Genomic DNA, 25,339 nt, shown 5'->3' on the forward strand with positions numbered 1-25,339 from the left:
AGCCGTAGCTCTGCCTGGGAGGGTCACTGAGCAGCCGTAGCTCTGCCTGAGAGGGTCACGGAACAGCCATAGCTCTGTCTGGGAGGGTCACTGAGCAGCTGAAGCTCTGCCTAGGAGGGTCACCGAGCAGCCGTAGCCCTGCCTGGGAGGGTCACCGAGCAGCCGTAGCTCTGCCTGGGAGGGTCACCGAGCAGCCGTAGCTCCACATGAAGGAGCCAGTAATAACACCAGTGTGTATTAGGCCTTATACAGTTATTCGGTGTAGAGTGCTGCTGCTAACCAGATGTACAACTGGGAATCTTTCTTGTTCTAAGCCGCTCTTCCAGTATGGCATCTTCATGTTATTAATACTTACAAAGTAAAATTGCTTGTCTCAGGGAGGGGTTACTTACTAAGCTCATCAAAGGTGGTATCGCCCCCTGCCTCATTGCCAGGTACCCTGCACACAAGGCGAGCCTTCAGGAATGTCGTCCATTTATTCACTAAGCTCCTCTGTCCTCCCATGTCATTCTGTCAGAGCCAAGATAACGGATTAGCATGATATAACCAGAGTGATCGGACATACCTGAGAGATACTGTCAGTGTTTAGTTACCCGACATATTTGCCCTATCCGGGCGTAGGACTGTTTGACTCCTCCCAGACCCTCAACGGGTGTCTCTCGAAAGAAGAAGTAGATTTTATCATCGTCAGGGTTTTCACTCTCCGGAATCCAAAACACTTTTACAAATTTGGGTTCTAGGGATGACAGGGGAACATGTACAGAAATGTGGGTGCTCATCCAACGCTGGACTCACACAATATACACATATCAGTATAGGCATTGTGTTCCGAAGGTTTGTTGTGTTATCTGCGTACTTGCCATGTGATCTGTGCGCCACCTGCGTGTTCACCGTGTTATATGAGTGACGGCTGTGTGAACCACATGCTGCCTGCGAGATCGCTGTGTGATGTGTGCTCTCTGTGTAAGCCATAGGACCACTGTGTAACCACTGTGAGAGGTGTATGTAATATATGTTGTCAGCCCTGTAATATTGCTGCCCCCTGGGGCAGGCAGCAGAACTCACCATTCAGCCAGCGGGAATCATGCTGTTCTGTGCGCAGAGGGGGGCGTCTTCCTAAGCTCCGGAATATGGTGAAATCTCGCCCCATAAGATCGGTAGCAACTCCAGAGTATATTTCCTCCCCTGGAAAATAAGCATTTAAGACGGTAACGATAGGTGGGACACAAAAACACAGGAATGCAGTATGTGTACATGGTGGTGTTAGTGTGTATATGGGTGTGCAGTATGCGTACAAGGTGGTGTCAGTGTGTATATGGGAGTGCAGTATGTGTACAAGGTATTGTCAGTGTGTATATGGGAGTGCAGTATGTGTACATGGTGGTGTCAGTGTGTATATGGGAGTGCAGTATGTATATGGGAGTGCAGTATGTGTACATGGTATTGTCAGTGTGTATATGGGTGTGCAGTATGTGTACATGGTGGTGTCAGTGTGTATATGGGGGTGCAGTATGTGTACATGGTGGTGTCAGTGTGTATATGGGAGTGCAGTATGTGTACATGGTATCATCAGTGTGTATATGGGAGTGCAGTATGTGTACATGGTATTGTCAGTGTGTATATGGGAATGCAGTATGTGTACATGGTATTGTCAGTGTGTATATGGGAGTGCAGTATGTGTACATGGTGGTGTCAGTGTGTATATGGGAGTGCAGTATGTGTACATGGTATTGTCAGTGTGTATATGGGAGTGCAGTATGTGTACATGGTATTGTCAGTATGTATATGGGGTGCAGTATGTGTACATGGTGGTGTCAGTGTGTATATGGGAGTGCAGTATGTGTACATGGTATCATCAGTGTGTATATGGGAGTGCAGTATGTGTACATGGTATTGTCAGTGTGTGTATATGGGAGTGCAGTATGTGTACATGGTATTGTCAGTGTGTATATGGGAGTGCAGTATGTGTACATGGTGGTGTCAGTGTGTATATGGGAGTGCAGTATGTGTACATGGTGGTGTCAGTGTGTATATTGGAGTGCAGTATGTGTACATGGTGGCGTCAGTGTGTATATGGGAGTGCAGTATGTGTACATGGTATTGTCAGTGTGTATATGGGAGTGCAGTATGTGTACATGGTATTGTCAGTGTGTATATGGGAGTGCAGTATGTGTACATGGTATTGTCAGTGTGTATATGGGAGTGCAGTATGTGTACATTGTATTGTCAGTGTGTATATGGGAGTGCAGTATGTGTACATGGTGGTGTCAGGGTGTATATGGGGGTGCAGTATGTGTACATGGTATTGTTGGGTGTGTATATGGGAGTGCAGTATGTGTACATGGTATTGTCAGTGTGTATATGGGAGTGCAGTATGTGTACATGGTGGTGTCAGTGTGTATATGGGAGTGCAGTATGTGTACATGGTGGTGTCAGTGTGTATATGGGAGTGCAGTATGTGTACATGGTGGTGTCAGTGTGTATATGGGAGTGCAGTATGTGTACGTGGTATTGTCAGTGTGTATATGGGAGTGCAGTATGTGTACATGGTATTGTCAGTGTGTATATGGGAGTGCAGTATGTGTACATGGTGGTGTCAGTGTGTATATGGGAATGCAGTATGTGTATGTGGTATTGTCAGTGTGTATATGGGAGTGCAGTATGTGTACATGGTATTGTCAGTGTGTATATGGGAGTGCAGTATGTGTACATGGTGGTGTCAGTGTGTATATGGGAGTGCAGTATGTGTACATGGTGGTGTCAGTGTGTATATGGGAGTGCAGTATGTGTACATGGATGTCAGTGTGTATATGGGAGTGCAGTAAGTGTACATGGTGGTGTCAGTGTGTATATGGGAGTGCAGTATGTGTACATGGTGGTGTCAGTGTGTATATGGGAGTGCAGTATGTGTACATGGTGGTGTCAGTGTGTATATGGGAGTGCAGTATGTGTACATGGTATTGTCAGTGTGTGTATATGGGAGTGCAGTATGTGTACATGGTGGTGTCAGTGTGTATATGGGAGTGCAGTATGTGTACATGGTATCATTAGTGTGTGTATATGGGAGTGCAGTATGTGTACATGGTATTGTCAGTGTGTATATTGGAGTGCAGTATGTGTACATTGTATTGTCAGTGTGTATATGGGAGTGCAGTATGTGTACATTGTATTGTCAGTGTGTATATGGGAGTGCAGTATGTGTACATGGTATTGTCAGTGTGTATATGGGAGTGCAGTATGTGTACATGGTGGTGTCAGTGTGTATATGGGAGTGCAGTATGTGTACATGGTGGTGTCAGTGTGTATATGGGAGTGCAGTATGTGTACATGGTATTGTCAGTGTGTATATGGGAGTGCAGTATGTGTACATGGTATTGTCAGTGTGTATATTGGAGTGCAGTATGTGTACATTGTATTGTCAGTGTGTATATGGGAGTGCAGTATGTGTACATGGTATTGTCAGTGTGTATATGGGAGTGCAGTATGTGTACATGGTGGTGTCAGTGTGAATATGGGAGTGCAGTATGTGTACATGGTATTGTCAGTGTGTATATGGGAGTGCAGTATGTGTACATGGTGGTGTCAGTGTGTATATGGGAGTGCAGTATGTGTACATGGTGGTGTCAGTGTGTATATGGGAGTGCAGTATGTGTACATGGTATTGTCAGTGTGTATATGGGAGTGCAGTATGTGTACATGGTATTGTCAGTGTGTATATGGGAGTGCAGTATGTGTACATGGTGGTGTCAGTGTGTATATGGGAGTGCAGTATGTGTACATGGTATTGTCAGTGTGTATATGGGAGTGCAGTATGTGTACATGGTATTGTCAGTGTGTATATGGGAGTGCAGTATGTGTACATGATATTGTCAGTGTGTGTATATGGGAGTGCAGTATGTGTACATGGTGGTGTCAGTGTGTATATGGGAGTGCAGTATGTGTACATGGTGGTGTCAGTGTTTATATGGGAGTGCAGTATGTGTACATGGTATTGTCAGTGTGTATATGGGAGTGCAGTATGTGTACATGATATTGTCAGTGTGTATATGGGAGTGCAGTATGTGTACATGGTGGTGTCAGTGTGTATATGGGAGTGCAGTATGTGTACATGGTGGTGTCAGTGTGTATATGGGAGTGCAGTATGTGTACATGGTATTGTCAGTGTGTATATGGGAGTGCAGTATGTGTACATGGTATTGTCAGTGTGTATATGGGAGTGCAGTATGTGTACATGGTATTGTCAGTGTGTATATTGGAGTGCAGTATGTGTACATTGTATTGTCAGTGTGTATATGGGAGTGCAGTATGTGTACATGGTGGTGTGAGTGTGAATATGGGAGTGCAGTATGTGTACATGGTGGTGTCAGTGTGTATATGGGAGTGCAGTATGTGTACATGGTGGTGTCAGTGTGTATATGGGAGTGCAGTATGTGTACATGGTATTGTCAGTGTGTATATGGGAGTGCAGTATGTGTACATGGTATTGTCAGTGTGTATATGGGAGTGCAGTATGTGTACATGGTATTGTCAGTGTGTATATTGGAGTGCAGTATGTGTACATTGTATTGTCAGTGTGTATATGGGAGTGCAGTATGTGTACATGGTGGTGTGAGTGTGAATATGGGAGTGCAGTATGTGTACATGGTGGTGTCAGTGTGTATATGGGAGTGCAGTATGTGTACATGGTGGTGTCAGTGTGTATATGGGAGTGCAGTATGTGTACATGGTATTGTCAGTGTGTATATGGGAGTGCAGTATGTGTACATGGTATTGTCAGTGTGTATATGGGAGTGCAGTATGTGTACATGGTATCATCAGTGTATATATGGGATTTCAGGCTATGTATATGGCAGTGTCAATGTGTATATGGGAATTCAGGTTATGTATATGGTGGTGTCAGTGTGTGTATGGGAATTCAGGCTATGTTCATGGCAGTTTCAGTGTGTATATGAGAATTCAGGCTGTACATGGCAGTGTATGTAGCAGCTGGAGATGCTGGTGCAGGAGGCAGTGAATGAGAGACATGCATGACGTGTAAGCATTACTTTGTGTGTCAGTAATGTAAATAAGTGCGGCGAGGAGAGGTAATTATACTGATAACATTGCAGAGCTACTTCTCACCGACAAGCACAGAAGCTGATGTATGCTTAGGATCATATGGGCAGCGCCCCTTCCCATCCTCCAGCCTCTTGGTATCCAATTTAAATACAGTGTCCTGCAAACAATGTAACAAATACCTCACATAGTGCCCCCAAACCATGTACCACCAGTCTCCTCACATCATATACCTCACATAGTGCCCCCAAACCATGTACCCCCAGTCTCCTCACATCATATACCTCACATAGTGCCCCCAAACCATGTACCACCAGTCTCCTCACATCATATACCTCACATAGTGCCCCCAAACCATGTACCCCCAGTCTCCTCACATCATATACCTCACATAGTGCCCCCAAACCATGTACCACCAGTCTCCTCACATCATATACCTCACATAGTGCCCCCCAAACCATGTACCCCCAGTCTCCTCACATCTTATACCTCACATAGTGCCCCCCAAACCATGTACCCCCAGTCTCCTCACATCATATACCTCACATAGTGCCCCCCGAACCATGTACCCCCAGTCTCCTCACATCATATACCTTACATAGTGCCCCCAAACCATGTACCACCAGTCTCCTCACATCATATACCTCAGATAGTGCCCCCCGAACCATGTACCCCCAGTCTCCTCACATCATATACCTCACATAGTGCCCCCAAACCATGTACCACCAGTCTCCTCACATCATATACCTCACATAGTGCCCCCAAACCATGTACCCCCAGTCTCCTCACATCATATACCTCACATAGTGCCCCCAAACCATGTACTACCAGTCTCCTCACATCATATACCTCAGATAGTGCCCCCCGAACCATGTACCCCCAGTCTCCTCACATCATATACCTCACATAGTGCCCCCAAACCATGTACCACCAGTCTCCTCACATCATATACCTCACATAGTGCCCCCAAACCATGTACCCCCAGTCTCCTCACATCGTATACCTCACATAGTGCCCCCAAACCATGTACTACCAGTCTCCTCACATCATATACCTCACATAGTGCTTCCCGAACCATGTACCCCAGTCTCACATGATATACCTCACATAGTGCCCCCAAACCATGTACCCCCAGTCTCCTCACATCGTATACCTCACATAGTGCCCCCAAACCATGTACCCCCAGTCTCCTCATATAGAGCCCTGTAACCCAAGTACCCCATGTCGCCCCTTAACCCATGTACCCCCTGTCTGCTCACCTCCGTGCGCTGCCCCACATGCACGTAGCCGCAGGCTGGGTGGAATGCTCCCGTCCCGCAGGTGAACAGGTGAGTGCGATTGTATAGCTGCAGGACTTTGACATAATTCATACATTCTGTCTGTGTGGAGAAGACATTATGAGGAAGCACTGTTAGAACTTGCAGAACATGAGAATTTATCTGTGTTCTCCTCAGCACGCTGCTACATTGGCCTGTTCAGGAAGCCCTTCCATATCTTAGATACCTGGCATAGCTCAGAGAGGGAAGGGAGCCTGCTGCTTACCAGAGAGGAGGGGGAGGCCGGCACACCTCCATCCAGGAATTTACTCACTAACACCCCCCCCCCCCCCCCCCATGCTTGACCCTGAATGCTCAGCTATACAGATTACAAACCTGTGCAGGCCCAGTCGTTCTGCTGCAGGGATTACAGCAGCTGATACAGGATTTTTCCTCGCCTGCAGGCAGCACATAGCTGTCTGAGCATCCAGTAATAAGCACACAGCGACTGCAGGTATAGTGACGGAGAAGGCCACAACATAGGGGGAACGTCTGTGTCATGCTCATACAGTTAGGAGACCACCACGGACCAATCACTGGCGGAGCTGCAGTTCTGCAGACTGGCACCACACTGGATGCTGGGAAAAGACCGCTCATCTGACCCTGTCACACCGCCTGGCCGCCCATTGCTAGTGCTGCACCCTATCATCGCAATCTCTAGGGCCTTCTAGGGGTATCCGGAAGATAGGTCAACATTCACAAAAGGTCGTCATCACAGTGGTCAACATATAAAAAGTTTGACCTGAGTTTTTACTGATAATTCCCATTTCTTGGACTTTTGATGTTTTATCAACCACATGGACTCCGAAGCATGGTACACTATCTGGGGGTCCTCATGCTCAGATGTTGACCTTGAGCCGTGTGTGTGTGTGTGGGGGTTTTCGGAGTTGCGCGTTTGGACCGTTTGCGGGGAGGGCTCTGGTGGTTGCGTCACACCACATGCAGCCGCTGCAACCCTAAACATGGCGGCCTTATATCTGCTTTCGCAGGCAGGTGGCTATCATTAATATGCGAATATGGGGGATGTAGTTTTGCTGAATTAGGGCCATTGTTCTGCTTTGCACCATTTTTTATTTTATCTATTAAATACAATTGTGGAGTACTTACACCTTAGCAACAGCCCCTTTGCTATAGGCTGGTAGATGGTAGATGCCTAGTACAGAACGCATATGATTCATGGATTTGCAGCATGTTGCGGCTGGTAGCTGGGCACAGTTCGTCTACCCTCTTTTCCATCGCCCACACCTTTATTTGAAGGGCCAGGAAATGCATCCTACGCACTGATGCACTTTGACTCTCCAGGAACTGGTAGTCACACTGACAGCTCAGAAAGTAAACACGCTGCTGCAGTGCATGATGGGAAGGTGGGGTGTGAGAGGGACAGCGGGCAGTACTAGGGCCACCTCATTTTATATTCTTGAATGTGTTACCACTGAGTCAGGGGCTATAGCATACACCCTTCTATTGTCACTGATAGGTGGCTGATTAATGCAGGGGAAACGTATCTAATCGTCCAATCAGATTATAATGACACGCGTCACCTGGACTGTACAGGAGCATGATGTTATACATGGTTGAGTTGTGTGTGCGCGGGCCAGCCGCCATATGGGGGTCGTGTTTGCTGGTAGTGCCGCGGTTGAACCTTTTTGTTGGATTACTACTAGCAGAGGCCAGATACATTCTGATTTGTTACTGGTGCATATAAATAGCAGATACATCCCAATTGCATTAGCGTACATCTCTTACACCTGAGACACAGGTAGACGGGGCTCCTCCATACTCACATTAATGTCTTTTCCTGCCCAGTTACATTCCTCCCTCCATTCCACAGGAGCCGGCCAGTGTATCTATGGGAGAGGTAGGTGACATGTGTCAGGATCAGGGCAATAAAGCACATGGGGTGGGTGTTACCTCAGGAGATAGAACGTACCACAAGGTCACTCCGAGTAATGTTATCCAGACTTAGAGACAGGAGGTAATTCTTTCCTCCCACAAAGAGACGACCGCGCTCCTCATCCAGTAAGAGGGTATCGTAGCAGCAAGAGCGCTCCAGCGTGTACGTTCGCAGGCCATGCAGAGACAGATCTGTGGGGAGAGGCGGGAATATGAGGAGGTGTTACAGAAGTAATGACATCACATCCCGTGTGAGCCTGTATCCGGCATACAGTGACATCACTCAAATAAAGAACAGCTCCAGGACCTATGTATGGAAGGGGACAACTGGTGATATCATTAGTAAGGCCACGTGTTGCTGCCATCAGGCTGAGGACTGCGGACCTCATATAACAGGACATCTCAGTTCTTTATATTGTGTTTGGTGTTAATATATCCTATGTCAGGAACTTGTTTCCAGCATTTGTGACTTTGATTTGTGTGTGTGTGTGTTTGGGCCTTACTGTGTGATGTCTGTAACAATGTAGTGTCCTGGTGTGTGTACGGCTATGAGGATGCACAGCAGGACAGATATTGCCCCTAGAAGACAGTAGATTCCTGCTCCATGGTCACAGCTAATGGTCTCGTAGGCACTTGGAACACGTCATGTGAGGGTCATAGGTTAAGTGTGTGCAGAAGGCAGACTGGAACGTCATTGTCTGTTACCCCTCACATTATGCCATAAATACTCCCAGTGAGAGCACTGGCAGCCTTATCACACCATCAGTCCCTCCACTAAATAAATGATTCAGGAGATAACTGAAATAATTAGCACATAAACTGCTGATGATTCTAGGAACGCTGCCCAGCGGAGGATGATAAATCACCAGTACTGAGTGATGAGCCAAACCTGCATGTTTTCTTCCAGATTTCCATTGTTCCTTATATGTCTGCACACTCATCCCTCTGCAATCTCTCTGGCCATATAACACTACCCTTTACATGTAGACAACCTGAGGCTCTCCCATGTGATGTTACTTGTAGTTCTACTGGAGAGCTAAATTCTTCATGAGTCTGGTCTATATTAATCTACTTGTCTGTGAGGACATCTCTCCTAACTCTTACCTACCTGCATGTACATAGCTCTCCTGACCCTGGACCACCTATATGCAGACCACTTTCCCGATCTTGGACCACCTGTCTGACGACGTCTCTCCTGACTCTCTACCTGCACGGTGGACATCCTTTCTGACACTAGACCACATATCTGCGAGGATATCTCTCCTGAATCTGGGCCACCTGTTTGTGAGGATGTATCTCCTGACTGTGGACCACCGGACATCCTTTATGACACTAGATCACATATCTGTGAGGACATCTCTTGTGACTGTGGACCACCTGTTTGTGAGGCTGTGTCTCCTGACTGTGGACCAACTATTTGTGAGGCTGTGTCTCCTGACTGTGGACCACCTGCACGGTAGACATCCTTTCTGACACTAGATCACATATATGTGAGGACATCTCTTGTGACTGTGGACCACCTGTTTGTGAGGATGTATCTCCTGACTGTGGACCAACTATTTGTGTGGCTGTGTCTCCTGACTGTGGACCACCTGTTTGTGAGGATGTATCTCCTGACTGTGGACCTCCTGTTTGTCAGGATATCTCAGGAGGTCATGTCAGTAGTCCCAATCCTTGCTGGATAAGAACATGGATGTTTTGCAAAGGTGATGGAGCATTGAGTAGATGTGAAGGTGATGGAGCATTGAGTAGATGTGAAGGTGATGGAGCATTGAGTAGATGTGAAGGTGATGGAGCATTGAGTAGATGTGAAGGTGATGGAGCATTGAGTAGATGTGAAGGTGATGGTGCATTGAGTAGATGTGAAGGTGATGGAGCATTGAGTAGAAGCCGCCTCTCCTTTGTTTGTGTCCCGCTAATAGCTGAGATTGTTTAATATGCCATTACCAATCCCTAGTGTGTTATAGTGTGTGTTCTATATACAACTTCCCCTATGTATATTACAGAGGGTGTCAGACTATTCCTGGCCATTAATAATAGTAACGCTGCTTACCACGATAAGACAATTTCAGGCGAGGGGTTACTGTGTTGTCTCCACTAGCCCCCCAACATAGCAGAACACAGAGACAGAGGTGGCAGCAGAGGACTCTCATCTTATAGGGGTCGGGGCGCCTGCTCCCCAGGAGCTTTCCACCTGCAAGATGAGAAGATGTACATTGTAAAGGAAGACATGCTATAGAACTGAAGGCAATGGGGGAAATTTACTAAGATGTGTATTCTACTTCACATTTGATGTTGCTATGGGCAACCAATCAGATCCTGTCTACTATCTTCTCGAGGTTGCTAAATAAATAAGTGTAAAGTGTAGGGAACAGAATAGTTATTCCAGGCAGTTCCGGACTATTCTGTATATTGTAAACCTATCATTAGGAAGGTGGTAAAGCACCAGCATATGTCCACGCAGCACCTCTCACACCATCGGTCCACATAGCAACGCTCACATTGTCCATCTACACAGCACTTATCACACTGTCCACCCACACAGCACCGCTCACATTATCTGTCTACACAGCACCTCTTACACCGTCCAACCACAAAGCACTGCTCACATTGTCCATCTACACAGCGCCGCTCACATTGTCCATCTACACAGCGCCGCTCACATTGTCCATCTACACAGCACTGCTCACACTGTCCACCCACACAGCACTGCTTACATTGTCTGTCTACACAGCACCGCTCAAAATGTCCACCCACACAGCACCGCTCACATTGTCTGTCTACACAGCACTGCTCACACTGTCCACCCACACAGCACCGCTTACATTGTCTGTTTACACAGCACCGCTCACACTGTCCACCCACACAGCACCACTCACATTGTCTGTCTACACAGCACCGCTCACACTGTCCACCCACACAGCACCACTCACATTGTCTGTCTACACAGCACGTCTCACACCATCTACCCACACACACAGCACCACTCACATTGTCTGTCTACACAGCACTGCTTACACTGTCTATCCACACAGCATCACTCACATTGTCTGTCTACACAGCACGTCTCACACCATCTACCCACACACACAGCACCACTCACATTGTCTGTCTACACAGCACCTCTCACACCGTCCATCCACACAGCACCACTCATGCAGTCGATCCACATAGAGCACCGCTGACATCGTCCATCCACACTGCTCACATACTCTGTCCTTACAGAGCACTGCTCACATTTGGCCTTATTCTGGTCGGTGCGGCCGGATCCGATTATGCGGTCAGGACCGTGCGTGCGAAACCCCGCCTTCCATACAGATCGCCAACTCCGTCCGTACGCGGTAAGAAGCTGGCCGAACGGACCGCACGTGTATTTTTCATGGAATACGCCTCCTCCATCTAAGGGAACCTCCCCCATCATTCGATGGTCGCAGACCATCGAATGCAGGACCGAGTGCTCCACCAGCTCCCGCAACCTCAGACCACACAGACATTTTTCCGTGCAAAAGCAGGGATCTGGGAGGGCAGCTGACATCCGGCGATGTCATATGTCCGCCCCCTACACGTGCGTCACGGCCGCATTACCATACGTACGCCCAGCGTTTGCATGGGAACGCCCATGAAACGCGGGGCGTATGCATATGGTAATGAGCACAAATAGCCCTTCACGCCCCTCTCCACCCCTTGTTCGGAGTGTTCACATATCATGCGGGATTTGGCCGTACGCCCCGCTCGCACATGCGCAGAGACGCCTCTGCACATGCGCAGACACAAAACATCGGCGGCCCGAACGCACGCGGATATATCCGCACCGATCAGAATAAGGGCCATTGTCTGTCTGCACAGCACCTCTCACGCCATCCAATCACATAGATCATTGCTCACACCATCCGACCACACAGCACCCAAATATCCTGTTTATATGTGTATCATCCTCAGCACAGAGGAAGGAACGTGTCACATTAGCTAGATATATACTGTACACTGTGTAAGAAGATGCCGGATTGGTAAATACATTCCACATTCCAAAACAAACCTGCAACAACTAGTCCCAGAGCCGACAACAGACTCTGCAGCGGCCTAATTAGTGCAGGCAATGCACATACAGACAGTGTCCTGGTCCATAGGCATTAGGTCAACACTGGAAAAAGCTCAACACATGAAAAGGTTGACATGAGTTTTCACCTTTTTTTGGTGTCAATGTGGACACCTAAGCACGTGGAGCCCCTGATAGTATACCCATACTGTAATACATTATAACGTACCCTAGGAAGACAGACTATGGTGACATCTGTGGTCTCTGAGACCCAGAGGAGTAGAAGCACAGATACATATCACATACAGGATAAGCAGAGCCCTGTGGGACTGGTAACCTTGTGTCACTACATCAGCCAGTGACATGCAGTATGGGATCCAGAGCGGCCACTTCCAGATAACAGAGGCAGCAGATGGGCCGGCGCAGGCGTTTGAAGCAACCTTAATATTAGTATCAAAGAACGATGGTCTTTTGATGTTGTAGTTAAGTTTAATGGGCAGCTGGCGCGGGGCCAGTGATTATTGTACGTCCTCTTTATTTGCACAATATAAGCAGAAATATCTCTCATAAGATGTGTCTGCAGTGGGGGGATTAATGCAAAGCAGATCTATGAAGCAATCCCGTATTTATATGAAATCTTACAATGTGTGCAGGATAACTCTAATTAATGACAGGTGGGTGACTGGATATAAGCTAAAGCATACATCATTAATACAGATATATATATATATATATATATATATATATATATATATATATATATACAGTGATCTACAAGGAAGGACCGCAGTTGTAATGTAGGTCTATGGAGGTTCTCAATGTGGGGGTGCTGTACCGCAGCAGGGGGGCAGTATTGATATCTCATGGTGCCAGTGTTAGTACATTTGCCATGTTGCCATGGTGACTGACCAGGCCGCTTCCACCTACTCTAGATCTATTGTTTCATCACTTGTGATAAAGGATTTATAATTAAGAACAAACCTTGATAATGGTGGCACACCATTCCCACCTGGTCATATCTGTGTGGAGTTTGTATGTCTCCATGTGTTTTCTCCACATCATCTTCCCTACCACCACAATCTCTGTAATGTGCATGTGAAATAGAATATAGGGCCTTATTCAGACCTGCGGGTATATGCAGCCTAGCGAACAGGATAACGCCGCCCGCACCGATTGCATCCCCTCGCTAGCATGCACAATGATTTCTCTCCCCATTGGAAATAAAAGTCAGTCTAAAGTGACTTTTATTTTCCTGAATAGGGGGCGGGCGCTGACACCGGCCACCCGCCCCCTCGCCTGCAGTCCCAGGGGAATGCACATAAAACGCTGGGCGTCTCCCTGTCTGCCCCCTGTCAGTGCACAGACCACCATCGGAAACGGGGCCAAATTCGGCCCTGTCCGATCAAGCCTGAATCAGGCTGATAGAGTGTAAGCTGTGCTGGGACAGGAACTAACATTGTACATTGTAGGCACATGTTGTATGGATGGAGGAGATTATAAGGTGACATCACAATGGTGCTATTCTCCTCTCATGTACAGTTCAGCAGGGTGTGGATCATTTGGTCCACCATAAGTTGGTCGACAGTCATTATGTCGACACCACTAGGTCGACATAAGCAAACTCAAAACAAATAAGTCACCAGGGCCAGATGGGATTCATCCGAGGGTATTAATGGAATTAAGGGATGAACTAGCTACCCCCCTACATTATATCTTTAGCAAGTCACTATCGTCAGGTATAGTACCAAAAGATTGGAGAATAGCAGAGGTAGTGCCAATATTCAAAAAAGGAAAAAAGGAAGATCCCGCTAATTACAGACCCGTTAGTTTAACATCAATTGTGGGTAAACTATTTGAAGGATTTTTAAGGGATGGTATCCAGGAATATTTAGATCATCACCTTCTACTCAGTACTAACCAACATGGGTTCGTGAAAAATCGTTCATGCCAAACTAATCTACTAGGGTTCTATGAAGAGGTTAGCAAAAACCTCGATAATGGAAATGCTGTAGATGTGATTTTCCTAGATTTTGCTAAAGCATTTGATACTGTCCCACACAAGAGATTGATTAATAAAATGGAGAACCTAGGATTGGGTGAAAATATCTGCAGATGGGTAGGGAATTGGCTATGTAATAGAGAACAAAGAGTGGTTGTGAATGGTGCCGTATCAGATATGATACCGGTACTAAGTGGAGTGCCCCAGGGTTCGGTTTTGGGGCCCATTTTGTTTAACATTTTTATTAACGATATTGGGATAGGGTTACTCAGCAATGTATCCATCTTTGCGGACGATACAAAACTTAGCAAAGTCATCAAATCACCAGAAGATGTCACCATGCTTCAAAATGATCTTGCAATTCTAGATGAGTGGGCAAAAAAATGGAAGATGAGGTTCAATGTAGATAAATGTAAGGTTATGCACCTTGGGAGACACAACCAGTGTGCAAGTTACAACCTTAGCGGAGAGGAACTGGGTAATTCCATACTTGAAAAGGATCTAGGAGTCCAAATAGACAGCAATCTAGGATGTAGTGCCCATTGTAATGTAGCTACAAAAAAGGCCAACAAAATTCTGGCATGTATTAAGAGGGGAATGGAAACTAGGGACTCAAGGGTAATTATGCCACTATATAAAGCATTGGTGAGACCTCACCTAGAGTACGGAGTACAGTTCTGGGCCCCACACTATAAAAAGGACATCATAGAATTAGAAAAAGTCCAAAGGCGAGCAACAAAGCTTATTAGGGGAATGGAGAATTTAAGCTACGGGGAGAGATTAAGCAATTTGGGACTATTTACATTAGAAAAGAGACGTTTAAGGGGGGACATGCTCAACATGTACAAGTATATCAAGGGCCAATATAAGGAACTGTCACACACCCTATTTTCTACTAGAAAGGAATCTAGGACGCGAGGGCATGAGTATAGATTAGAAGAAAAAAGATTTCATTCAGCTAGTAGAAAGAATTTCTTTACGGTCAGAACAGTCAAACTCTGGAACTCTCTTCCCAGAGAGGTGGTAACGGCTGGCTCATTAAATGCGTTCAAGGCAAAGTTGGACAAACATTTACTGGAGAAAAACATCCATGGGTACAAATAAGAAATATAATTTGTCTGTAAAATACCAGAACCAACCAAATCAGCAATGGATATCTATACCAGGTTGAACTAGATGGACGCAAGTCTTTTTTCAGCCTTACCTACTATGTAACTATGTAACTATGACATGGGTGTAGGTTAACATGGGTTTAGGTCAACATGAGTCTAGGTCGACATAAGTGTAGGTCGACAGGTCATTAGGTCAACACAAGCATTATGTCGACACGGGCAAGGTCGACAGTCAAAAGGTCAACATGGGGTTTTTCACTGTTTTTTGATCCGAATGTTCACATAGTCTGTGCTCGACATGGTTCGGCCACGGTGGCTCGCTGCGCTCGGCACATTATTTTATTCTCCCTCCACGCCATAGTGGATGGTAGGGCATGAAATACTGTCTGACCTATTGACTGTCGACCGTGCCCATGTTGACCTAATGCTTGTGTCGACCTAATGACCAGTCAACGTAAACCCCATGTCGACCTTTCAGCATGTCAACATAGTGGTGTCGACATAATGACTGTTGACATAATGACCGTTTCCTGTTCAGCAGTTATATGCTTCAAACTGAAATCTTAACAGACAAGTGCTCAGTACAATGCTACATGTGATCGCAGTGGGACAGTGATCAGGTGCTCAGTACAATGCTACATGTGATCGCAGTGGGACAGTGATCAGGTGCTCAGTACAATGCTACATGTGATCGCAGTGGGACAGTGATCAGGTGATCAGTACTAACGCTACATGTGATTGCAGTGGGACAGTGATCAGGTGCTCAGTACTAACGCTACATGTGATCGCAGTGGGACAGTGATCAGGTGATCAGTACTAACGCTACATGTGATCGCAGTGGGACAGTGATCAGGAGCTCAGTACAAATGCTACATGTGATCGCAGTGGGACAGTGATCAGGTGCTCAGTACAATGCTACATGTGATCGCAGTGGGACAGTGATCAGGTGCTCAGTACAATGCTACATGTGATCGCAGTGGGACAGTGATCAGGTGCTCAGTACTAACGCTACATGTGATCGCAGTGGGACAGTGATCAGGTGCTCAGTACTAACGCTACATGTGATCACAGTGGGACAGTGATCAGGTGATCAGTACTAACGCTACATGTGATCGCAGTGGGACAGTGATCAGGTGCTAAGTACTAACGCTACATGTGATCGCAGTGGGACAGTGATCAGGTGCTCAGTACTAACGCTACATGTGATCGCAGTGGGACAGTGATCAGGTGATCAGTACTAACGCTACATGTGATCGCAGTGGGACAGTGATCAGGAGCTCAGTACAAATGCTACATGTGATCGCAGTGGGACAGTGATCAGGTGCTCAGTACAATGCTACATGTGATCGCAGTGGGACAGTGATCAGGTGCTCAGTACAATGCTACATGTGATCGCAGTGGGACAGTGATCAGGTGCTCAGTACTAACGCTACATGTGATCGCAGTGGGACAGTGATCAGGTGATCAGTACTAACGCTACATGTGATTGCAGTGGGACAGTGATCAGGTGCTCAGTACTAACGCTACATGTGATCGCAGTGGGACAGTGATCAGGTGCTCAGTACTAACGCTACATGTGATCGCAGTGGGACAGTGATCAGGTGATCAGTACTAACGCTACATGTGATCGCAGTGGGACAGTGATCAGGTGCTAAGTACTAACGCTACATGTGATCGCAGTGGGACAGTGACCAGGTGTTCAGTACAATGCTACAAGTGATCGCAGTGGGACAGTGATCAGGTGCTCAGTACTAAAGCTACATGTGATCGCAGTGGGACAGTGATCAGGTGCTCAGTACTAACGCTACATGTGATTGCAGTGGGACAGTGATCAGGTGCTCAGTACTAACGCTACATGTGATCGCAGTGGGACAGTGATCAGGTGCTCAGTACTAAAGCTACATCTGATCGCAGTGGGACAGTGATCAGGTGCTCAGTACTAATGCTACATGTGATTGCAGTGGGACAGTGATCAGGTGCTCAGTACTAACGCTACATGTGATCGCAGTGGGACAGTGATCAGGTGCTCAGTACCAACGCTACATGTGATTGCAGTGGAAAAGTGATCAGGTACTCAGTACTAACGCTACATGTGATCGCAGTGGGACAGTGATCAGGTGCTCAGTACTAAGTCTACATGTGATCGCAGTGGGACAGTGATCAGGTGCTTAGTACTAACGCTACATGTGATCGCAGTGGGACAGTGATCAGGTGCTCAGTACAAATGCTACATGTGATCGCAGTGGGACAGTGATCAGGTGCTCAGTACTAACGCTACATGTAATCGCAGTGGGACAGTGATCAAGTGCTCAGTACTAACGCTAGATGTGATTGCAGTGGGACAGTGATCAGGTGCTAAGTACTAACGCTACATGTGATCGCAGTGGGACAGTGATCAGGTGCTCAGTACCAAAGCTACATGTGATCACAGTGGGACAGTGATCAAGTGCTCACTACTAAGGCTACATGTGATCGCAGTGGGACATGGATCAGGTGCTCAGTACCAACGCTACATGTGATCGCAGTGGGACTGATCAAGTGCTTAGTACTAACGCTACATGTGATCGCAGTGGGACAGTGATCAGGTGCTCAGTACCAACGCTACAAGTGATCGCAGTGGGAGAGTGATCAGGTGCTCAGTACCAACGCTACATGTGATCGCAGTGGGACTGATCAAGTGCTTAGTACTAACGCTACATGTGATCGCAGTGGGACAGTGATCAGGTGCTCAGTACCAACGCTACATGTGATCGCAGTGGGACAGTTATCAGGTGCTCAGTACCAACGCTACAAGTGATCGCAGTGGAAGAGTGATCAGGTGCTCAGTACTAACGCTACATGTGATCGCAGTGGGACAGTTATCAGGTGCTCAGTACTAACGCTACATGTGATCGCAGTGGAAGAGTGATCAGGTGCTCAGTACTAACGCTACATATGATTGCAGTGGAAGAGTGATCAGGTGCTCAGTACTAACGCTACATGTGATAGCAGTGGAACGGTGATCAAGTGCTCAGTACCAACGCTACATGTGATTGCAGTGGAAGAGTGATCAGGTGCTCAGTACTAACGCTACATGTGATTGCAGTGGAAGAGTGATCAGGTGCTCAGTATTAACGCTACATGTGATTGCAGTGGAAGAGTGATCAGGTGCTCAGTACTAACGCTACATGTGATTGCAGTGGAAGAGTGATCAGGTGCTCAGTACTAACGCTACATGTGATTGCAGTGGAAGAGTGATCAGGTGCTCAGTACTAACGCTACATGTGATCGCAGTGGGACAAAGATCAGTTGCTCAGTACTAACGCTACATGTGATCGCAGTGAGATAGTGATCAAGTGTGCTCAGTACTAATGCTACATGTGATCGCAGTGGGATAGTGATCAGGTGCTCAGTACCAACGTTACATGTGATCGCAGTGGGACAGTGATCAGTACTAACGCTACATGTGATCGCAGTGGGACAGTGATCGGGTGCTCAGTACCAACGCTACATGTGATCGCAGTGAGACAGTGATCAGGTGTTCAGTACCAACGTTACATGTGATCGCAGTGGAACAGTGATCAGGTGCTCAGTACCAACGCTACATGTGATCTCAGTGGGACAGTGATCAGGTGCTCAGTACTAACGCTAGATGTGATTGCAGTGGAAGAGTGATCAGGTGCTAAGTACTAACGCTACATGTGAACGCAGTGGGACAGTGATCAGGTGCTCAGTACTAACGCTACATGTAATCGCAGTGGGACAGTGATCAGGTGCTCAGTATCAAAGCTACATGTGATCACAGTGGGACAGTGATCAGGTGCTCAGTACCAACGCTACATGTGATCGCAGTGGGACAATGATCAGGTGCTCAGTATCAACGCTACATGTGATCGCAGTGGGACAGTGATCAGGTGCTCAGTACCAACGCTACATGTGATCGCAGTGGGACAGAGATCAGTTGCTCAGTACTAACGCTACATGTGATCGCAGTGGGACATTGGTCTGGTGCTCAGTACCAACGCTACATGTGATCGCAGTGGGATAGTGATCAGGTGCTCAGTGTTAACGCTACATGTGATCGCAGTGGGACAGTAGCCATAGCAATCTCATATGCTCAATATTATGTACTCTCATAGATTATATAATTTGCATGTTCTAGCTAATAAAACTCTTGTAAAGGGGCTCAGGCACCTCAGAGAGAGATAGGGAGTGCAAACACCACCTGCGTGCATGAGATGTTAGGGATTTGGGAGACATTGTCTGTAACAGCGGAGCATTAATGACTAGAACATATGAGATCAGGGGACCTGCAGTAATGGACCTTGCTGGAAGTATTACATCATTATTAGCATTAATAAGAAGCAGTGTCAGAAAGGATAAGCAGCCATTGCTCTGAGTGGAATTCCGTGAGCTGTGATGTGGCTGGAATCAGGAGAGCAGCATTAGCCGCTAAGTCCTGGATGGCGTTAGGTAAAGATTAGCATTTCTCACAATATTATACTATATTTTCATTGTTCAGAGTTTGGTGGTTGTGAGAATTCCAGAGATCATAAAATCAAATTTTTCTAAAGGCTGTAAATACCCCTCCAGGTCGCCACACCTGTAATCCCTACAGCTCCCAACACATAAGGTCAGGGGTCAGATCTACAACAGGAGAGAGGAGGAATTGCACTAGGAGATGCTATGTGTCTTCCTGTGATTACTGCTCTCACCCCAATACCCAGAGGACATGCTGGGACTAACAGTGCTGCTTCCCAGTGCCATGGTACAGATACAGAACTGAGCCATTCCTGCTCTCACACAGATAGCCACTATGCCCAGAGGATGTACTGGGACTGATAGTGTCGCTGCCCAGTGCCGTGGTGAACATACAAAACTGAGCCATTCCTGCGCTCATCCCAGCAATCACCGTGCCCAGAGTCATGGCACAGAAACACAACCATTCCTGCTCTCATGCAGGTAGCCACCATGCCCAGAGTCACCTGGCCAGAGAACATCCTGGGACTAACAGTGCTGCTGCCCAGCACCGTGGTACAGATACAGGACTGAGACATTCTTTCCAAAGAAGTATCCAGCACATTGTACAAGAAGAATGCAGCTCAGTGAGTATGAGGGGGGGGGGGGGGGGGGGTTAAGCTCAATATTTGTATTTATTTAAGGCTTCTGCTTTCACTGTAACAGCTCCCAATACTGTGATATACTTTCCAGGGATAATATGCAACTAAGACAGAGCATCTAATAGCGACACACAGCTACAGGACAACTACAACACCCATTATTCACTTTTTGACTCAGTTTTACACTTTTATACAGGTTGAGTATCCCTTATTCAAATATCCTTTATCCAAATTATTCCGAAAACCATACATTCCAGAAAGTGGGGAAAAAACAATTCTTGCTAAAAGCACTACTGGGGACATCTGTAACAGCACTACTCAGGACATCTGTAACAGCACTACTGGGGACATCTGTAACAGCACTACTGGGGACATGATATGTAACTGGCACTACTGGGGACATGATATGTAACTGCCACTACTGGGGACATCTGTAACAGCACTACTGGGGACATGATATGTAACTGGCACTACTGGGGACATGATATGTAACTGGCACTACTGGGGGACACTATATGTAACTGGCACTACTGGGGACATCTGTAACAGCACTACTCAGGACATCTGTAACAGCACTACTCAGGACATCTGTAACAGCACTACTGGGGACATCTGTAACAGCACTACTGGGGACATGATATGTAACTGGCACTACTGGGGACATGATATGTAACTGCCACTACTGGGGACATCTGTAACAGCACTACTGGGGACATGATATGTAACTGGCACTACTGGGGACATGATATGTAACTGGCACTACTGTGGACATTATATGTAACTGGCACTACTGGGGACATCTGTAACAGCACTACTGGGGACATCTGTAACAGCACTACTGGGGACATGATATGTAACTGGCACTACTGGGGACATTTGTACCAGCACTACTGGGGACATGATATGTAACTGGCACTACTGGGGACATCTGTAACAGCACTACCGGGGACATCTGTAACAGCACTACTGGGGACTTTGTAACAGCACTATAGGGGGACATCTGTAACAGCACTACTGGGGACTTCTGTAACAGCACTACTGGGGACATCTGGAACAGCACTACTGGGGACATCTGAAACAGCACTACTGGGGGGCTTCTGTAACAGCACTACTGGGGACATCTGTAACAGCACTACTGGGGACATCTGTAACAGCACCACTGGGGACATCTGTAATAGCACTACTGGGGACTTCTGTAACAGCACTACTGGGGACATCTGTAACAGCACTACTCGGGACATCACAGCACTACTGGGGACATGATATGTAACTGGCACTACAGGGGACATCTGTAACAGCACTACTTTGGACATGATATGTAACTGGCACTACTGGGGACATCTGTAACAGCACTACTCGGGACATCACAGCACTACTGGGGACATGATATGTAACTGGCACTACTGGGGACAACTGTAACAGCACTACTGGGGACATCTGTAACAGCACTACTGGGGACATCTGTAACAGCACTACTGGGGACATCTGTAACAGCACTACTGGGGACATCACAGCACTACTGGGGACATCTGTAACTGCACTACTGGGGACATCTGTAAAAGCACTACTGGGGACATCTGTAGCAGCACTACTGGGGACATCTAACAGCACTACTGGGGACATCTGTAACGGCACTACAGGGGACATGATATGTAACTGGCATTACTGGGGACATCTGTAACAGCACTACTGAGGACATGATATGTAACTAAATATCTTCAAGACAATGATTGCTTGGCATTCAAATTCATTGTCTGAGATAATATACAAACTTTGTTTCATGTTTTGAAACCTTGTTTTATGTACAAATAAAATATATTTGTGTGTATTTCATGTGTTTTATGTGTTTATACAACATAAATGCAAGATACCTCAAAATGCATAATTGAAATATAAAAATATTCTAAAATATGGAATAATCCGACATCCAAAATTCTTCTGGTCCTGAGCATTTTGGATAAGGGATAATCAACCTGTAACTTCTATCCTTTTCAATTAAACTATACAGTCCTGAAAAATGAGTAGATGGTTAGAATTGTATCTCCACATATAGGATCATCTCTAAAACAGGGGACGGCTGGCAGACAATTGCGTGGCCCTTGTGGCTGTATAAAACATACCCGTAATTACCGACACACGTAGCAGTCACCGCTATCCGAGGACATTCAGCTGCACAGAACAATGTTACACACACAGTATCATAGTGCGAAGATCACTGAGGCACCGACAGCAACAGGGGTACAGTCACACAACGCGCCCAAAGCTGTTTTGGGGTGTAAGACCCAAAATAAGGGGGTGACAGAACGGCAAATCATTCTAGATCAATGACCCTAACATACCTGTAAGTTACAGGTATCACCAAATACAACACACTGCCTCTGTTATATGTACATAGACACACACACACACACACACACACACACACACACACACACACACACACACATACTCCAACTGTCTCTCTGCTGTCTACTCTTGGATGACCCAGCGCTTTTTTAGACTTAAAATATCAAAGACTAAGCTGACCCCTTCCCACCCTCCTGCATAAAACCTGACCATCTCTCATCCTAACCTACTGTTTATGCCCACTTCTTTCCCTTCTGTGTCACCCCTGTCTGTCTAACCCTCCCCTATAGCATGTAAGCTCTCACGAGCAGGGCCCTCTCTCCTCATGTGCCTTTCTTAGAATATATAAACCTCTGCCACCCTGATGATTGCTTCAGTGTCCTGTCCCCTGATGCAACTATCCATATTAACCATGTACTTGTCCTAAACTGTCTTGTACTGTAATTTGTTATGTGTTTTTGCTCATAACTATGCTCTGTACAGCGCTGCGGAATCTGTGTGCGCTATATAAGAAACTGTTAATAAATAAATAAAATAATACTCCGCTGCCAGCACATATCCTATGTGCTATCTTCTCACCAATGGTGATACTGTATGTACTGTATATGGTTTTCTCTGTATACTTACAGCATAGTCCATGTGTATATACATTATCCTACGCCACAAGCCGGACTTATATGTTGTACTGTATTGTAAAAGGCCAAGTTGGTACCTGGAGTCGCTCATCAGCACACTCACAGTGCACCCAAGTCCAGTGACCATACTCTCCCCAAGAGCTGACAATCTCCACATGAGAAGTAAGGCTTTCCCATTCCACGGTGCATAACTCACCTGTAACTGTTGCCCCAGCAGAACTGTGTACTGGCTGATCCCAGGATGAGGAATAAGGGCATATAATGTTCCTTTTGCCCCACCGGACAAGCAAGTGTAGCTGCTGTGTGAGGACTGCGTGTGTGAGAGGTGAGCCCTTTCCTTCTGGCTCTCTAAGTCCTACTCCCTCCCACTCTATGTACCATTCACAGCTCCGGAGACAGGAGGAGGGCTGGAGAGAGAAGAGACAGCGTAATATTGTGATGCAACAAGTGTTTGCTATTGGAGAAAATACTATTCCTTATCTCACTATAAACCCAGGCATGCCCAAACCACAACACTGCTGCCAGCCAGCACTCACCTGAGCTGGCACCTGTCCACAGTCAGAGCCGCCCTGATCACGCTCTAGCCCCAGGCATGCTGTGGTCCAGCTGTACAACTAGATTCTTATTCCTAGCAGCCTGTGCCAACACTCCCGAATCTAGCGACAGCCTCACATGTCACAGTCTCACTCCTGGCCACCCATATATAGCAGCGCCCATTTGTCCAGCACCCCAAATGCCCACATACCAATCCCATGCCTGATCTGCAACTGTCCCTCAATACATCTGATGCCACACTTGTAGAACATCCTGCACATTACTCACCCTGTCTCCATGCCATGTGCTGTCACACTCCCCCATTCCCTCTGCTGCCAGACAGCTGGCATTCTCCCAGTTCTTGTACTGTACACAGGGGGGGTAGGCTGCAACCTTTACCCATATTGCAGTAACACTGTGCAGCTTCTTCTCCATACTGGGCCCTCACTTGGGAAACTGATACCGTAAATGATTAAGATGAAGCAATTAATACATTTTACTATATTCCCCATGGCAGCCAGAGGAAGGCCAGACACTACCCCAGCAATGATCAGGGGGCTGCTCTCTAAAGGAATATATACAGTATATAAAAAAAACACCCGTTAGCCACACATATTAAGTATCCCCCTAATGTATTACGCAGGGACCGCAGCGGAAAACGGGTGCCGGATAGGGTCCCCGACAGTCGGGATCCCGATAGTCATTTACCCGACTGTTAAAACACCGACAGACGGGTTCCCGACGGCCACCGGCTATTCTCCCTCGTCCACGACCCCCATAGAGGGAGAATTTAATAGGTGAATAGGGCTGTATTGCGCTCGCCATGCTGTCTGAGTCCTGCCAGTCGGGATCCCGACATCGGGCTAAAGACTGTCGGAACCCTATACCACACCCGCGGGAAACTATGATACCTGCTGCAATCCCTCCTGCTCCGCCGGCTGCCATGTCCCCCATAGGTTTATGTTGGGGATGCGATGCTGCCCGAGGTATCACTCGGGCAGCATTGCATCGGATTCCTGGGCTGCCGCCATTCTGAGATGTCGGTGGCCCAATGTAGCCTTGAGGCTGCAAATCGCACTGCGAGGCGGTCGGCGGGGGGTCAGTAAGATAGCCTTACGTAAGGCTATCAAAGTAGTGACCCCATTATTGCACAGCAATTAGGAAAGACCGCATTGCTGAACAATACTGGATGAGATTATGCATTTGGGGTAGGTCACAAAATTACTTAAAAAATAAAAATAAACATATCCCACTGGTTAAAAAAAAAAAATATATATATATATATATATATATATATAGAATATATATAGCTAT

At 46.8% G+C, this 25,339-nt stretch overlaps 1 protein-coding gene and 1 long non-coding RNA gene across 3 annotated transcripts in view; one reads left to right on the plus strand and one right to left on the minus strand.

The window, feature by feature from the left end:
• Window positions 1–24,194, minus strand: part of SEMA3B (semaphorin 3B) — a 32,543-nt gene extending 8,349 nt beyond the window's left edge. The window contains exons 1-10 of one of the 2 annotated variants that reach the window (XM_083155829.1): window positions 24,028–24,194; window positions 23,688–23,898; window positions 10,318–10,458; window positions 8,302–8,456; window positions 8,156–8,218; window positions 6,315–6,434; window positions 5,122–5,215; window positions 1,066–1,185; window positions 594–736; window positions 393–510 (exon numbers count right to left, since the gene is read on the minus strand). In XM_083155829.1, the coding sequence (XP_083011955.1) occupies window positions 393–510; window positions 594–736; window positions 1,066–1,185; window positions 5,122–5,215; window positions 6,315–6,434; window positions 8,156–8,218; window positions 8,302–8,456; window positions 10,318–10,417 (913 nt within the window). In that variant the 5' untranslated portion in view covers window positions 10,418–10,458; window positions 23,688–23,898; window positions 24,028–24,194. Of the gene's footprint in view, window positions 1–392; window positions 511–593; window positions 737–1,065; window positions 1,186–5,121; window positions 5,216–6,314; window positions 6,435–6,707; window positions 6,888–8,155; window positions 8,219–8,301; window positions 8,457–10,317; window positions 10,459–23,687; window positions 23,899–24,027 lie in introns of those variants that run through there. The other variant, XM_083155830.1, reaches the window with a different exon arrangement.
• The window catches only part of LOC146025781 (uncharacterized), a 113,681-nt gene that overhangs the window by 23,056 nt on the left and 65,286 nt on the right, over window positions 1–25,339 (plus strand). The gene's annotated exons all lie outside the window — the stretch shown is intronic.

This window comes from Crinia signifera, chromosome 8 (assembly GCF_055691185.1).
Source record: "Crinia signifera chromosome 8, ASM5569118v1, whole genome shotgun sequence".
Lineage (NCBI taxonomy): Eukaryota > Metazoa > Chordata > Amphibia > Anura > Myobatrachidae > Crinia > Crinia signifera.